The sequence below is a fragment of the Nyctereutes procyonoides genome, unplaced genomic scaffold, assembly GCF_905146905.1.
Source record: "Nyctereutes procyonoides isolate TBG_1078 unplaced genomic scaffold, NYPRO_anot_genome, whole genome shotgun sequence".
NCBI classification, from domain to species: Eukaryota; Metazoa; Chordata; class Mammalia; order Carnivora; family Canidae; genus Nyctereutes; species Nyctereutes procyonoides.
In genome coordinates, this window is record NW_026575134.1 from 16,406,048 (window position 1) to 16,423,744 (window position 17,697).

Below are 17,697 nucleotides of genomic sequence, written 5' to 3' on the forward strand. Positions count from 1 at the left end.
CAGGTGAGGGGATGAGGTAACTGGGTGATGGACATTAAGGAGAGCACGTGATATAATGAGCACTGGGTGTTATATAAGACTGATGAATCTCTGATCTCTACGTCTGAAACCAATAACGTATTATATGTTAATTAATTAAATTTAAATTTAAAAAAATAAATAAATCTCAATGGGTAAAACAGAAAAGATTTGTCCTTTGTGCTACACTTTAATCGAGGCTCATCTGAGGTCCTTATTCCAGCACCCAGAATAGTGAAGCAGCTGCTGGGTAGATTCTGGATGTTGCTAGCCATGTGGCAGGGGGAAAGAGAGAGGATGGTGAAGGGGACAAGAAGTCCAAACCACCATGTGCCAGAAGGGGGGGAACCAGAGTGACACTCATGACCATAGCAGACAAAACCCCTTTCCCGGAAGGGCACCTCCATTCTGGGGAAGGGAGTCAGAAAACAGATAACTGAGAGGTTAGATTGACGGGCTAGATGGAAATACATAAGCTGATGAGATGACAGCTGCTGATTGGGTGATTTGATTTAGATAAAGTGGTCTGGGAGGGGGCTCACTGAGGAAGAAACATTTAAATTGGAATCTAAAGGATGAAAAGGAGCCAGCAACATGATGAGCTCAGGGAAAGTTTTCCAGTCAGAAGAAACATCAGAGGCCATGAAGTAGAAAAGAATTGTGATGTTGGAGAACAGAAATAAGGCTAGTGTGGCTAGGGAATCGTTGAAATGCGGGCAGGAGCCCAGGCATTCAGGGCGTTGCTAGCCATGGTAGGGAGATGGGGTCTCAGTCTGTGTGTCATGGACGCCAACAGAAGGCTTTTTAGCCCAGGCGATGACATAATCTGATTTAAATTTTTACAAGTTCACCCTACAGAAATAATAAGTAGTTCAAAACACATAAATATTTATAGAACATGTACTCTGCCCATGCAGAGGCAGGAGCGTTGAGGTATATACAGAAGACAGGGTCCTTGGCATCAAGACCTTATTTTCTGATTGGAGACGTAGAACATTTTAACATTTCTTTAACCTTTGTCATAAAATTACTATAAAATACTTGGTGGTTGGAACAATATAGCAATTGTGTACATGACTCTTCTGAAAATTACAGTTCTGTGGATATAACCTTTAAAAAAAAAAACTGACCAGAGTATACTGGGAAGCATCTACTTGATATAGAAGTGAAGTTGGGGGAAATCCCTGGATGGCTCAGTGGTTTAGCGCCTGCCTTCGGCCCAGGACATCATCCTGGAGTCCCAGGATCAAGTCCCATGTCAGGCTTCCTGCATGGGGCCTGCTTCTCCCTCTGCCTGTGTCTCTGTCTCTCTGTCTTTCTCTCTCTCTCTCTCTCTCTCATGAATAAATAAAATCTGAAAGAAAGAAAGAGAAAGAAAGAAAGAAAGAAAGAAAGAAAGAAAGAAAGAAAGAAAGAAAGAAATGAAGTGGGCCTGCTTCTCCCTCTGTCTCTCTGTCTTTCTCTCTCTCTCTCATGAATAAATAAAATCTTAAAAAAGAGAGAAAGAGAGAAGAAAGAGAAAGAGAGAAAAGAAAAGGAAAGGAGATAAAGAGAGAAAAAAGGAAAAAAAAGGAAAGGAAAGAAAAGAAAGAAAAGAAAAGAAAAGAAAAAAAGAAAAGAAAAGAAAAGAAAAAGAAAAGAAAAGAAAAGAAAAGAAAAATGAAGTTGGCCCTACCGGGCAAATTCCCTTAGGAACAAGTAACTTTTTCTCAACTACTCTTGAGCTATTGAACTCCTTGCTAGCCACGTAATTCACATCTCACAGGCATTTCTCAGCCTTTTATTGAAAACTGGTTGTTAAAATGTAAATCTGCCTAAATCCTTAAACCAATCTCTTCCAGTTGATGAAAGTAAAGATTTTTTACTTGCTCAAGCTGAAGCATTAATTTACATATTTGGAATTAAAATCAAAATTAGGCTATTTTCAATAAGACGGGGCAGCATGCAGATGGAGTTGTAATTTAGAGAGAGAAATGTACATGCCCAAAACTCTCAGTAGATGAGCTAAAATGGCTTGGTTTTTTTTCTCAGATGTGCAGTGTGTCAGATGACACAGCTAATGGGGCTCAGCAATTTATATAAAATATGGAGACTGCTGTTTCCCTTTCTTGCATTCTTCCCTTGTTTCATTGTTGGGAGGCCCTCCTTTATTGTTGTTTGGGATTGGGCCCTAATCTCAGCAGACCTTGTTGTGATACTCTTAAAAAGGCTAATGAGGCCTGCAGGCAGAAACTCGTAGGAAGCTTTAAAAGGCAGATTCTGGGATCCCTGGGTGGCGCAGTGGTTTGGCGCCTGCCTTTGGCCCAGGGCGCGATCCTGAAGACCCGGGATCGAATCCCACATCGGGCTCCCGGTGCATGGAGCCTGCTTCTCCCTCTGCCTGTGTCTCTGCCTCTCTCTCTCTCTGACTATCATAAATAAAAAATAAAAATAAAAGGCAGATTCTGATTCAGCCAGACTGGGGTGCTTTGCTGTAGAACAAATTACTCCAAAACTGGGTGGCTTAACACAACAAATGTTAGTTATCTTCTTGTTTCTGTGAGTTGGGATTCAGAAGCAACTTAGCTGGGTGGTTCTGGCTCAGAATCTTTCATAAGGTTGCGTGCAAGATAAAAGCCAGGAGGTGGGCAGGCATCTAAAGACCCAAGCAGGGCTGGAGGATCTATTTCTAATATGCTCTCTTTCATGGCTGTTGGCAAGAGGCCTCTGTTTCTTCCTAGTGAATCTATCTGTAGGCTGCTTGAGCATCCTTACCACCTGTCACCCAGCTTTGCTCAAGCAAGAGGACCATGAGAGAAAACAGGAAGAAAGTGCAAAGCCTTTCATGGCCTGGTCTCAAAAATCACACACTGTCATTCTTATCCTATTCTATATATTGCATGCAAGCTACTAAGTCCAGTGACACTCAAAAAAAGAAAGATGGGGGGATTAAGCTCCACTTAAAAAAAAAAAAGATTTTATTTATTTACTCATGACAGATAAAGGCAGAGACATAGGCAGAGAGAGAAGCAGGCTCCCTGCTGGGAGCCCAGTGCAGGACTCAATCCCAGGACCCCAGGATCACAACCCGAGCTAAAGGCAAACATTCAACCACTGAGCCACCTAGGTGCCCCAAGCTCCACTTTTTGAAAGGAAGAGTGTCAAAGAATTTGTGGACAGGTTTTAAAACCACCACAGGTAGGTCCTGTTCCCAGGTGATGTGGTGCTGGTTCTTGGACCATACTTTGAGTAGAAGGTACTAGAAAGGACTAGCCAGTGAGACTTTTTTTTTTCTCATGATGGTTCCTTTCTGGTTCTGTAATCTACCTTCTGAATAGGTCACACATACACGAACACACACACACACACACCCCAGATAGATAACTACCTAAACTATTCTCTCTCTCATCTTATTAAATGTAAACCATATCAACACAAATAGTCACAAGAAAAACTAAATTTTGAAGTGTCTGCTCTCTCAGCCACCCAAAATCACATTAAAAGCAAATAGGACATATTTTGAACAAACATTAAAGGTTGGGGACTGGATTTTTGCCAGAAGTTCCTCAACTTAACTAGAATAAAGACGAGAAACAGACTACCTTCCATTTTCTTCATGAACTTTACTGTAACTCTCTTCCTCCAACACATGGATCTGTAGCCACCCACTGAAGCTTTAACTGCCAATCTCTACACCTCTATGCATCATGCTCTCTCCCTAAAGAGTTCCTATTCTTTGAGCTATCTTTATCTTCTCATTATAAATGATGATTTCTTCTATTTTAAATCTGGTAAGATTAATTTTCCTGAGAGTTCTGATTTTTTGTGTATTAGTCATTGTTGTTCCTGGCATCCTCCCTTGTCAGATGTGGTAACAATAATTCCATGTGCTAACAACTAGCCTTAAAAGGCATTCTTTTGCTTCTATATTTTATCCTAATAGTTCCTGAAACTTAATTTTAGTAAACTCTTAGTTACCCAGCATGATAAAAGGATTGAGATATTCCCATCAGCCAAAGATGGGGAAAATCAAAAAGTTATTGTATGTACCATGAATGATTTAAAATTCTCCAAAAAGGTTAAGATATAACAAAATTAGTATAGCAAATACACCTTTACTGAACATAATTTCTGTGAATACTCAGAAAGTACATCAGTATCACCAGTCATAATTATGAGTATGCAGTACCAGTCTTGGGAACAGTTATGGAATAGGTAATTAGATGCCAAGAAAGCCTTCTGCCCCTCCCATCAATAGCAACAGATAGATAGATAGATACATACATACATACATACATGAATAGATGATGCATAAATAGATATATAGACAGACACATAGATACATACATAGATATCCTGTTGATTCTCAAAATTTTTTTTTTGTTTTTTTTTTTTGCATTCATGCTTACCCTTTCCCTGTCCTCTTTTAGCATAAAAAAGTGTCTGGGCACCTGGGTCATTCAGTCAGCTAAGCATCTGACTCTTAATCTCAGCTCAAGTTGTGATCTTGGGAGTTGTGAGTTCAAGCCCGGCACTGGGACCACCCTGGGCATGGAGCCTTCTTAAAAAAATTAATAAATAAATAAAAAAAGTTTCCAGGAGACGTAGCAAGGGCAGCATATATGGTCCTATAACTTTAATGGGCAGGTCCCTAAATCATGTCACTCTGGTAATAGGTGGAGGGACATTGGGTAAGGGGAGTGGGTAAAGAGGGAAAGGGCGACACGGAAAGGAAAGTAGAACTAATATTGAAGGGGAGTGAATTTTCTGCTTTGCTATTTAGTAATTTGACTTCATTCTGTCTTCAGTAACCAAAGTCTGATACAGTATGAAGTGCCAGTGAAAGGATTTTCTTCTGTGTAATAGAATTTCAGATTGGGCCATGCTTCCTGTCTGGCGCTTCAGCAAAAAAAGAGCACCACTTGATTTTGTGCTGAGGAGATTGAGACGTTTCTTCTGAGTGTCTAATAATGATATATGAGACTTGGGAATGTTCAGGACACAATCTAAAATTCAAATACATGATCTGGAGTGGATTTTTTATGTCCCCTTTACCAAACTACTCATCATTCATACAAAGCTGAGTAGTCTTTAAAAGAACTTACGGGTTTGTTTTTTTTTTTTTTTTTTTTTCAACTTCTTCCCTTTCCTGGGAGTTGGTGCCCTAGAAACTGTCAAGGAATTGATGAGACTTCAGGTCTGCTAATTCATTCCTTGGACGTTAGATGAATGTGCCCTCGTTCTATGAGATGCAATTTGAAGTTTCTGCTGCAGTCTTGCCATTTTAAAAATACTGTTCCTTGCCTTTCTTGCCTCTAGGAAAGCTGTCCAAGTAACTGGATTTATGTCTTTTAACTCAGGGCTTATTGTTCAGTATTCAAATGACAACGGGATACTCTGGCATTTGCTTCGAGAGTTGGACTTCATGTCATTTCTGGAGCCACAGATCATTTCCATTGACCTACCACGGGAGGCGAAAACCCCCGCTACAGCTTTTCGATGGTGGCAGCCCCAACATGGCAAGTTACTGCTCATGCCATCCTTCCTGGTGGCCTTGAGAGCATGCAGTTAAAGCCACATTGTACCATATGCATCTTAATTTGCTTTCAGTTTCCTGGATAATTTGATTTAAAATCACAGTCATAAAGATGCTGATAGGCTCTATAACGAACACTCTCTAATCACCTTTATTCATCTGATTTCAGGGAAACATTCAGCCCAGTGGGCCTTGGATGATGTCCTTATAGGAATGAATGACAGCTCTCAAACTGGGTTTCAAGACAAATTTGATGGCTCCATTGATTTGCAAGCCAGCTGGTACCGAATCCAGGGAGGTCAAGTTGGTATTGACTGTCTCTCTATGGACACCGCTCTCATATTCACTGAAAACATAGGTATATATTTTCACCAGATAAAGGGAGAATATTTAATTAACTAGAGGACTAAATGAACTAAAACCCAAGAGGAGACTCTAATACAAAAATGTATACATAACTGCCTGTGCTGAGGGAGACTCTGGAAAAAAAAAAAGAGTTGGGTTGACCTCCAAGATAACTTGTTAGGTCCAGTGGCAGCTTACATTAGAACTGTCCTTCGTGTGGTCTAACTCAGGTGTCTTCAAAGCAGAGCCGTAAAATCTCTCTTTGAACACCTCCCCGTGTTTCATAATTTGCAGAATTGCAGATATAAGATGCCTCAAGATGGTAATGCTTTTCAAACTAGCAGCCTTCCATGTGTCCAAGTCTATGCTAACCAAATAAAAGCTATTATTGCGAGACGAAAAGTCACTTCAGATAAGACATGATTTTTTGTTTGCCACCGAAAGTGTTCGTTACAAAGCACAAATGCAAAATAAGCAAGGAGAGAACAGTTATAGGCTACTGTTAAACTTTTCCTTTTTTGTAGGAAAACCTCGTTATGCAGAGACCTGGGATTTTCATGTGTCAGCATCAACCTTCTTGCAGTTTGAAATGAGCATGGGCTGCAGCAAGCCCTTCAGCGACTCCCACAGTGTACAGCTCCAGTATTCTCTAAACAATGGCAGGGACTGGCACCTGGTCACTGAAGAGTGTGTGCCTCCAACCATTGGCTGCCTGCACTACACGGAAAGTTCAACTTACACCTCCGAACGATTCCAGAATTGGAAGCGGATCACCGTCTACCTTCCACTCTCCACCATGTGAGAATTGTCGTTTGGCTTCATGTCAGAGCTTTGGGTTTCTGTCACCTAATTGGAAAATAATTGTGACTCCACTTGCCAATGCTATTACTCCCTCATGATCATTATGCATGGAGCGTGCTGGCGGGGTGGGCGGTTGCGGAAAGTACCAGGTGCTTTGGGTTGCGATTTTTTAACGGGCTTAGTGAGTTCTAGAAGTTTTACAGGCCTGAACTCCCTGTTCTTTGGCAACATGAAGCCTGCCCACCGGATCCAGTTTTAAAAATAAGTTCTGTTCTGTTGTAAAAATTAGTATCTACCCAATAACCAGAGTGCTATTTGTTCACACTGAGCAGTATGTGGAATCATCACACACGGAAGAATAGTAGCCTTCATTTTCCTTTCTTTCTTTCTTTCTTCTTCTTTCTTCCTTCCTTCCTTCCTTCCTTCCTTCCTTCCTTCCTTTCCTCCTTTCCTTCTTTTTATTCTCAGTACCACACTGAGAGTAAAAATTTGGTTCCTTCAGAATGTTCATATTGTTTTTACATCGTTCCTCCCCTCCCTGGGATTTCAGATCACATTCAAGAGTTGCATTGGGCATAATTACAGCAAGCTCCCAGGTTTGTGGTTTAGGCATTGGGATAATCTGGGGATCTGTTGAGGAACTGCTGTGTCCTGTGGTGGCTGGTTAGAGGTTGTGCCGTCCTGGGATGTCACCCCCTCAAATCCCTGCCCCTTCCTGACACTGCTCTGTGCTGATTTACGCGCAAGGCAGACTCTGCAGCCTGCATACCAGCCTCCTGCATCTGCTGGCTTCCTTAGAGATTTAGGGGCAGAGCCTGGCAAGATAATCAGAGTGGAAACAGAGATAATACAGTGTATCCCTCCTTCCCTTTGTGTCTCAAGTGCATCTTGGCCAACCTCAGTGACTCAGCTCCCGGGAGAAGGCCCTCCATGTGACCCTGGCCCCTGGGCACCAGCAACAGTGTCTCCTACTGGTAGCCCTACGGCTTTGGACTTGTGGTGGCTTCCCCACTTTGCTCAACTCTGGTTTCCTCACTTGCCCCTGTTGGCTTCTCAGCTCTGTCTGGCACCAACTGTATCTCCAGTTCCCTGTATTAAATGCTCTCTATATTAAATACAGTGGTTTCCATTTTGCTGATTTGATTCTGATTCAGAGATGGACAACAAAGTGGCAGGAAGAAAACAAATGCAGGAAACCAAAGCATTTCAGCATTTAGCCAAAAATGGTTTCCTGTGGACCCCAGTAGCTCAGTTATTCACTGTACTTTTATTCAACAAACATTCATTGAATATCTGCTGTAGAACTCTAATTGTAGAGCTCTAATGCAAAAGGAATAGCGGATACCAGGACTCATATGTATTATAGTGGACATCTCAGCAGTTATTTATGATATAAAATGATGATACTGCTAATACTGGGGGATGTTATTGAAACACAGGCGTACTACCTGAGGGTAGGGGCATCTGAGCGAGCTTCCTGGAGGCGCCAATCTCTAAACTGAGTAAGGAGGTAGAGCTTGTCTAGGTGGAGAGGCCTTGTTGGGGGGTAGGGAGGGTGTCATGCAGCTTGGCCTTGACATTCCATTCCTTGGGGAGCCATCAGAAGGGTGTTAAGTGGAGTGGTGATGTGATCAGATCTCCATTTTTAAGTCCCCACACTGGCAGCTGTGTGGACTGAGGGAGAACTTGTATAGGGAAACAATAGCACTCGAAATGTCACTATTAAAATTCTACTTCAAGTAGGCTGTGTTCCACATTCCAAATAAGTGAGTCACAGACTTCTGCGGTGCAGTCTGCTCCCAAGTGAGGGACCGCTTCCGCTGTTGGGCTAAGGCTGGTATATTCCTTGACAAGGTCATCTTCCGACAGCACGTTCCAAAAGCAGATTGCAAAACGAATAGAAAATGCAGGAGTGCATCGCATCGTTCTGGCCCTCACCTTTAGGGATCCAGAACCTCAGGCCCAGCAGGGAGACAGAACTTCCATGGGGCTTCCATTTACTGCCTCAGAAACCATTTAGGGACAGCAGAACAGGAACCTCATGATGAGAACGTCCTGAGATTCCAGCTTTTCCTCATGTTTATCATGCCTTCCCTCTCTTTCCTTGTCCTCAACGGCAGGAAAAGCCTGAAAGCAAAACACAGAAATTTGCACGTGGTTCAACCACAGAATAAGTTGATCCTTGGAGATAACTTTCCCATCCCACATGTGCTAGAAGACACTTGCATGAAAGAAAGGGTGAGGAGCACCTGGGTGGTTCAGTAGTTGAGCATCTGCCTTTGGCTCAGGTCGTGATCCCAGGGTCCTGGGATCGAGTCCTGCATCAGGCTCCCCGCAGTGAGCCTGCTTCTCCCTCTGCCTATGTCTCTACCTCTCTCTGTGTCTCTCATGAATAAAATAAAATCTTTAAAAAAGAAAAGAAAAGAAAGAATAAAAGATGAAATATTTAAAAAGCATGTTTTCTACTCTCTTGTTTTGGGGTTCAGCGGGAAAGAGCATCCAATGCTCGGTGTGAGAACTGTCTCAAGTAAGTGGGAACTGGAATAGAGGTGGGCTCTTGAGAGTGAAAGAGGAATTAAAATGAATGTTCTACTTTCGAGGGTGCTTGTCTAACCAAGTGTGGGGTTTTTGTTTGTTTGTTTGTTTTTGGCTAGATCTCCCAGGACCCGCTTCCGATGGATTCAGTCCAACTACACCATGGGGGCCGACTCCTGGGCTATTGATAATGTTCTGCTGGCCTCGGGGTGCCCCTGGCTGTGCTCAGGACGAGGGATTTGCGATGACGGACGCTGTGTGTAAGTCAACAAAACCAGCAGCTGCTTTCTTGACAATACAAAAACGTAAGCGGCTTTCAGACTCACGACAAATAATGCCTTTCTTCCACTCCTTTTTTCCTTAGGTGTGACCGGGGCTTTGGTGGAGCCTACTGTGTGCCAGTTGTTCCTCTGCCCTCCATTCTTAAGGATGATTTCAATGGGAACCTACATCCCGATCTTTGGCCTGAAGTGTATGGTGCTGAGAGGGGGAATCTGAATGGTGAAACCATCAAATCTGGAACATCGCTTATTTTTAAAGGGGTCAGATGAGATTCTGCTTCTCTACACTGCTACTGGGATTCCCACCTTCCCTCACTGCTCCACACAATTGTGTTTCTGAACCTGCTCAGATGGTGCATTATTTTTTACATAGCAGTTGTCTTCCTACCCGAACCATGTTTCCTTCTCCATTCAGCATAATCATTCTTTGAGATCACTTAGACATAAAATCTTTCCTCTGCTTTGGTGATCAGATCTGTGTTACTTTTAAAAATTGCAGCAGAAATATATATGCACACACACACAGATTGTGCATATGCAATTTCTAGAATCTTCTAGAATGTAGCATTTTATGTGTTATTGAAATATATGACTTGTGGAATTATAAACAATGGTCTTTGTTTTTTCCTTTCTTTTTTTTTTTTTTTCCTTTTCCTCCTGCCAATAGAACCCTTTGGTGACTTTAAGAAAACCAAACATTTGAGTCAAGTGAAATAGCATTCTCAGACACTGTCAGTATATTTTGTATTTCAACCTAGATATCTGGTGAAAGAGATGTTAAGTTGTTGTGTAAAACACTAGGCTAGTTGGCACATTTTCCTACGTGAATACTTGTTATGTCCCATCTCTCCCAGCATGGGGAAATCGGCTATATACGTGTGCAGATGAAATCTTTAACAAAAATCTCCATGGGTTTCTGTACAAACAACCTTAATGACTAAAACACCTAACACTTAGAAAATTAGACAGCCTGGAACTTTTTCAGTTATAGCCGATATATAGTTATAGTTATAGATTCGATCCTTGTTCGAATCCCGAATTCTTCTCAAGTTTGGCTGAGAGAGAAAAAAACACTTAAGGGTCTGAGAGATTTATAAGTCCCTAAGAGCTTTGAGAGGCCAAAGAAATTGAGGTAGGATGTTTGAGGATGGGAACTACTGGTTTTTGCATGTATTTTCTCAGTCGTTGGAGGCATTAGCTCTGATTACCGCTCGCTCACTTCCCATCTGCTTGCAGCATTGACAAGACCAAAAAGCAGGGGCCCTGTGACTTTTCATGATTTAAATGTCTTTACCTGATAAATTTTTAAGCAGTAGGATTAACTTGGTCCCTAGATCCTATAAAGGAGGAAGATACACAGTGTTTTCTATTTTCCCTTTAGCCATCCAAATGCAAGAGCAGCCAAGCATTATATGTATTAGACATATTATCCATCAGCTCTGCAAGCTGTAGAGAGGGCTCAGCGTGGCCATTCAGTAGGGTGCAGGTTGACCTAGAAAGGCATTCTTTCAGAAAAAAGGAAATGATAGTGCCTCTTTATAGATTTCGGAGTACTATCAGTTATTAGAATGGCTTGTTGGATGCCAAAGAACTCCCGCATTTAGCACAAATGGATTAATGAATCTGCAAAAAGGATGAGAAAAGAAACCTATACGTGTGAGCTAGAATGTACACAGAAGCAGGACTTGACAGTTCCCTCATGTAATTAATATCAAGCGCTGAACTACAAGCAAATACTACAACATGAAAGATACTTTCATACACATCGTGCCCACTTTCAACATAATTGTTCCTACAAGATGCAATGTGAAATGGAAAAGAACCATTAGGGCTGATTTATATTTTCCTGTGGGAACAAATTTATACTTAAGTTCCATAATCAAAGGGGAAGAAATCATGGTATTCCTTTAACTTGATGTTAGCAAGGGCTATTTATTAGCCAGATCTATCAACTACCCACCTCAAAGCTTTTCCATTACCAAGTTAAAGAAGCCACTTTTCCTCAACACCTCAACCTCCACGTGGCACCAAGCCGTAAAGCCATCAGGGCTTTGTGCCTGTCAGGGTATGGGGCAGAGAGTGTCTCTCAACAGCGAGACATGAAGAACAGGCATTGACTAGGTGTCACAGACTGAGCAGGGCAGTGAGTTATGACAGTAAAAGAAAAGCAAAGACTGGAAATATAAGGCTTTTACAGGGCAACCTGCAATCCTGGAAGTTTGAGTCGATGCTTTGTGAAGTTCAGGGTCAGTTATACATGTCGTTACTTTTTCATGACAGTATTAAATAATTCCCAAACTCTAAATTTCATATTATCTGGATTTCTTCTCCCAAAACCAAAAGATGATTTAATAAACAAAACACTAGCATCCTATGAAGGATGGAAGATAAGTTTCACATTCTGACATATCTGGGTTCGAATTCTACCATCAACACTTTTTAGCTGTGCGATCTTGAGCAAGTTACTGTATTGCTCTGTCTCGAGTTTCCCCCTCTGCATCATAAAGATAATAATATCTTGCCCTTACAAGTGCTATGTCCTTTAAAGGGGAAAAGCATCTATTTTAGAACCTAGCATATAATACACTCAATAACATGGTTGCTATTACAAAATTAGTTCTATTTTCAATTTTTTAGCTATTGAGGATTTTGTGCCATGTAATAAGAAAAACAGGAAGAATTTGCTTTCTAGTTAAAATTATGTCCAGTGTTCATTAGTTGACAATTAAGAAATCTAGGGGCACCTGAGTGGCCCAGTTGGTTAAGCATGCAGCTCTTAGTTTCAGCTAGGTCATGATCTCAGGGTCCTGGGATCGAGCCCCTTTAGTATAGCTTAGTCGAACTTTCGCTCATGTCTGGTTCCACATTCAGCAGGGTATCTGCTTCAGATTCTCTCTCCATCTGCCCCTTCTGCTCATTCTCTCCCTCTCTCTCTCTCTCTTTCTCTCTCAAATAAATAAATAAATCTTTAAAAAATGAAAGGAAGGAAGGAAAGAAAGGAGAGAAGAAAGAAAGAAAGAAAGAAAGAAAGAAAGAAAGAAAGAAAGAAAGAAAGAGAAATCCAGTGTTCACCCAGTATCACACAGTCCTATACCACCAAAGAGTCATTTTATTCAGAAATCATAGCTAAGAAGCTTAAAAGGCCTATTTGTACCTTAGGACATTTGCATAGTGAAATTCTATTTTACTGGCTGTCACTGCCGTCCTGTGTACACACGGAGAAAACAAGCTATGGAGCTGTCAATCCCAGGCAACCAGAAATACTTAATTAGCAGAAAAAATTACCAAAGCTAATGTGATCGCTTTCTTCCTTCTTTGGCTTCTCTGCGTGAACAGTTACAGCCGAGGCATGGGGACTTGCTTAGTTATGCCTTATTTAACTTGACCAACTGGAGGGTGTTGTGTCAGCCTGAATGAGAGCCTCCCAGGGCTGTCGGAGTGCACAAAGGAGTAGTAAGTCCCTGCAACTCCTTGGAGCACTGAAAAAGTTACCTATTAGATCCCAGATTCCAGCAGGAGCGCTTGGCAGAGAATTTCCATCTGTTTCCTCATTACCCCTCTCGTGGCGTGCTGTGGTCAAAGGAGGCTACTTTTTAAAAAGGCCTGCAGATATGTAACGTCCTTTATGCTCTGCTTTTTATAAAAGTCACAGCAAAGTGTGATTTAGACTTGAGACAATGAAATTGTGTAGTCATGAGAAATGAAAGCCTTAAGAAAGGGGAAGTGATTAATTTTTCCTTTTAAACTGGACCAAACATTGCTTCTGGATCATTACTTGTATGTATCTGTTACCTAGCTAATGCAAGTTAGGTGTATAAAATAATTTTACAACTGAAATAAGGTTGCTTAACTTACATTTTTTTGTTTTCAGGAAGGACTAAGGATGCTTATTTCAAGAGATCTAGACTGTACCAATACTATGTATGTCCAGTTTTCACTTAGATTTATAGCAAAAGGTAAGTCTTTTCTTCTATGAGTAGAATTCATTATATCCCTTCAAGAGAACTCCCCCTTGCCTTACACAGTTCCTCCCCCACAAAGAAATAATGGATTTGAGGCCCATAAATTCTGCTACATGGAAGAGCTAACATAAATTTGAGTAAATGTTCACATATGTGTTTCTGTAATACTACAATCTATAATACTAATATTTATCTTAATATAAGAGTAAGATAACTACTGACTTTGCAATAATTTCATATACCTGTAATAATCATACTTGTTCTGTGTTAGTTAAATTTATCCTCATGCCCCTGAGTCTTTTTTCCACTGCTACTTCCTAGGTATAAGAATTTTGCATTTTAAAAATTTAACTTATGGACATTTTGGATTTCCTTTTACAGATGTGAACCCCCGAATGACAGCTCTTTGCCATTATGACCTTTAAGGTTAACTAAATAATTTCCTTGACAAATAATGCCCTTTGGATATAATAAACTTTCAAACAGATTTTTGCTTGTATTCCTGAAATTTAAATGTTTGACCATTTATAAAATTGTGATGCTCATAGAAGCAAATTTTTCTGATGTAGTATTTCCTAAACGAAATACAGAAAGATATGTGTTCATATCTGATGAAGAAGGGGAGATACTACTTTGTGAAATCTGAGATCTGGTGTGCATTTAGAGATACAATCATACAGTAAGCCCCACCTGACATTGCTTTAAGCTGCCTCCAAAGCCTCTCTGTGAAGCTAAGTCAGCTTATGCATCGATGCCAAAAGAATAGTCTTAGAATATTACCACTTCCCCACTCTTTTCACAATGTGTTTTATGCCTGTGGTGTCTTCCTTCTAGGTACCCCAGAGAGGTCTCACTCTATTCTATTACAATTCTCCATCAATGGGGGAATCACTTGGCACCTGATGGACGAATTTTACTTCCCTCAAACAACCAACATACTTTTCATTAATGTTCCCTTGCCATATACTGCCCAGACCAACGCTACAAGGTTCAGACTCTGGCAACCTTATAATAACGGTAAGAGTGCACACATTCTCCTGTGTTCAAAACTGACTGTGCCATTGTACCATGTTTTTCTAAGATGTGGTGGAAATGTTTGTCAGCGGAGTGGTTTAGCTATCCATAACGTATTTTACATGCTTCACTTTCGAGGAGTCTCAGTGAATATTTAACTTTATGTATCTTTATTGTCTCTTTGTACTTGACTCCTAAGTTCTCTTGATGATGTAAATATAGCTAAAGTCTCTTACAGAGCTAAGGTTTGTAAAAAATATTCAGCATTATCATCAGTCATTCATCAATTGTAGCTACATTCTTGCTGAATTCATTTAGGAATAAATAGTTCTCCTGAGTATGGCGTTTCATTAGTGAGACAGAACAACATTGCAGCAAAATACCATGACAAAGTGACAGCAACCTACACCAACCAGGTAGTGCCTTAGATAAAATATTCTTATCACATACACTCGCTTCAGTCATAAGTTAAAGTGAATGTATAATTTAATAGCATTTTCAGATGGTTACAGAAAATGATTTTACAAATTTGTAATGTTTTATTGCTTCCAATATTTCTATTAACTGCTGATTATAAAGGACCAGACTCTACCAAATCATGCATTTAATGGCCTGAGTAAGCATGGAGATATTCCATTAAGCAGATTCTTTGCAGAGGTAGCACGGAAATGAATAAGAAAAATGTACTGCTCTCTCAAAAATTTAACCTGAATATTTATTTTATAACTAATAAACCAAAACTTATTATTAACAGACAGAAATAACCTCTTATAACCACCAAATAAAAGTAAATAAATAAATGCGACCAAGTTTCACAATCCAGAGGATCATTGTCTTCATGTTATGATTGGAATGCTTACCTGATTTTTCTTTACTGTTTTCACCAACTGCTTCCAAAACAAGAAAAGAGAATACAGCTATTAGAATTAGAATAGTGATAGGATTAGAGAAAGACACACATACATATATGACTTCATTTAAATCATCAGGTTATTTCTACAGGTTCCTGTTTACAGATTCTTTTTTTTTTTTTTTTTGGTAAGAATTATAGTCAGTGAAGAAGCAACCTTGGAGAATTTTTATGTTTCTGCCTGGGATGGTCTTATCTCCTTGTTTCCTTGAGTCCAAACAGTGCTTTGCAAAGGCAGCCTGCATTTGCTCTTCTTACCTACTCAGTAGATATCTTCCTTAAACACCCAGCCTGTGTTGCTGAATCAAATTCTATGACAGCCTAAGGAGTGATTTTACTAGTTTTCTAGAAACTCCTTTGTATCTCCAAATAAACATAAAAAATTTGAAAAGCATTTTAAAAAGTATATAACAGTATTTTCTTCTCTGTAGTTTTAACAATTAAATAAAATTATGCGGGCATCCCTGGGTGGGTCAGTAGTTTAGCTCCTGCCTTCGACCCAGGGCATGATCCTGGGGTACTGGGATCAAGTTCTGCATCGGGCTCCCTGCATGGAGCCTGCTTCTGTCTCTGCCCCCCCCCTCTCTTTCATGAATAAATAAATAAAATAATAAATAAAAAATAAATAAATAAATAAATAAATAAATAAATAAATAAAATTATGCATCAAGCCAGTGTTTGAATTACCACAGTCCTTTGGCCTGACCATAGCATGAGGCCAAATGATGAGTTGACTCTAAAAGGTCATGAGTTGGGGCACCTGGGTGGCTCAGTGGTTGAGCCTTTGGCTCAGATACTAATCCCAGGGTTCTGGAATGGAGTCCTGTATCATGTTCCCCACAGGGAGCCTGCTTCTCTCTCTGCCTATATCTCTACCTCTCTGTGTATGTCTCTCATGAAAAAATAAAATAAGATAAATAAATAAAATTTTAAAAATGTCATTAGTTGCTCCTCAAATCAACTAGCGTACCTGAGTTTTAAATCCACAGGCTTGTCCGCCTATGCTCCAGATTCAAATATCTTACAGATTCCCCTAAACCATGACAACATAACTCAAATCCCATTCTTGGCAGTGGAAGTCTCTAGCACTGCACCACTGTTCCTGGAAGGGCAGTCACTTTTATAAACCATTTCAGCTTTCTGAAATCAGTGAGGCTGCTCCCTGCTCTGTCAATTTAATACAATTGACAGCTTAATTTTTTCATACTTTAATTGCTACAAATACCCTATTGTATAGTCTGTGTTTCTTTGTCTACAAAATACCTTCTTGTAACAAGCAGAAATGTCTCTCCAATTTTCACCAGTGGAAAAACTTTTTTTAATCCCCAAATGCCTTAGGTAAGAAAGAAGAAATCTGGATTATTGATGACTTCATTATTGATGGGAATAATCTAAACAACCCTCTGATGCTACTGGATACATTTGACTTTGGACCCAGAGAAGACAATTGGTTTTTCTATCCTGGTGGTAACATTGGTCTTTATTGCCCATATTCTTCAAAAGGAGCACCGTAAGTATTTAATTGAGGCACTAAAGCAAAACCATTGCTCTATACAAATCACAATGAACTTTTTGCCCAATGAATTTCTTGTTGTTTTCTTACATAACAGCGAGGAAGATTCTGCTATGGTATTTGTTTCAAATGAAGTTGGTGAGCATTCCATTACCACTCGTGACCTGGATGTGAATGAGAACACCATCATACAATTTGAGGTACTTGACTTTATTCTATCAGAAATGCTTTAAATTTTATCTTGAACAAAAGCCAGGAAAGAGAAGGAAAATATCAGATAATTTCATGCATTATGACTTTCCATTTTTGTCCAAGGACAAAAGAGGTTTTACATCATAATTCATTTTTATTAGCAGAACCAATTGTCCTACTAAGGTTTATTTCTGAATCTTTGTCCTTTATTTATGACATAATCTCCCTACCTACAATAATGGGAAGTTGTTGACATAAATTATTTTAAACATTATAAAAACAAAAAGGACCATACTATTCTAGTATTATTGTTGTCACAATTTTTATGTGTTACTTAAGACCCAGTCAATGTAACTACTGTTATACCACGCCAGCACATTTATATGATATTTATTATGGTGCTATGAAGTTTACAGATAAAATAACACGACACTACTTTCTATTATTTTTGTTTATTTCATTAATATTCATGACTTCTTATAATTTTGAAGAGAGCTAATTAATAATGTATAAAAGAAAACCTTTTTATGTATTTTGAAAACTTAGATAAAATCAATCAGAACCAAGGGTGCATTGAGCCAGCATTCAGTAGTATTAATTTTCAAAAACAC

The 17,697-nt window shown here is 39.8% G+C and overlaps 1 protein-coding gene across 2 annotated transcripts in view; it reads left to right on the forward strand.

Moving 5' to 3' along the window:
• Window positions 1-17,697, forward strand: part of RELN (reelin) — a 479,257-nt gene that overhangs the window by 384,037 nt on the left and 77,523 nt on the right. For both annotated transcript variants that reach the window (XM_055301120.1, XM_055301121.1), the window contains 9 exons: window positions 5,358-5,516; window positions 5,703-5,891; window positions 6,403-6,676; window positions 9,334-9,474; window positions 9,579-9,756; window positions 13,367-13,451; window positions 14,292-14,474; window positions 16,720-16,891; window positions 16,992-17,094. In XM_055301120.1, the coding sequence (XP_055157095.1) occupies window positions 5,358-5,516; window positions 5,703-5,891; window positions 6,403-6,676; window positions 9,334-9,474; window positions 9,579-9,756; window positions 13,367-13,451; window positions 14,292-14,474; window positions 16,720-16,891; window positions 16,992-17,094 (1,484 nt within the window). The remainder of the gene's footprint in view (window positions 1-5,357; window positions 5,517-5,702; window positions 5,892-6,402; window positions 6,677-9,333; window positions 9,475-9,578; window positions 9,757-13,366; window positions 13,452-14,291; window positions 14,475-16,719; window positions 16,892-16,991; window positions 17,095-17,697) is intronic.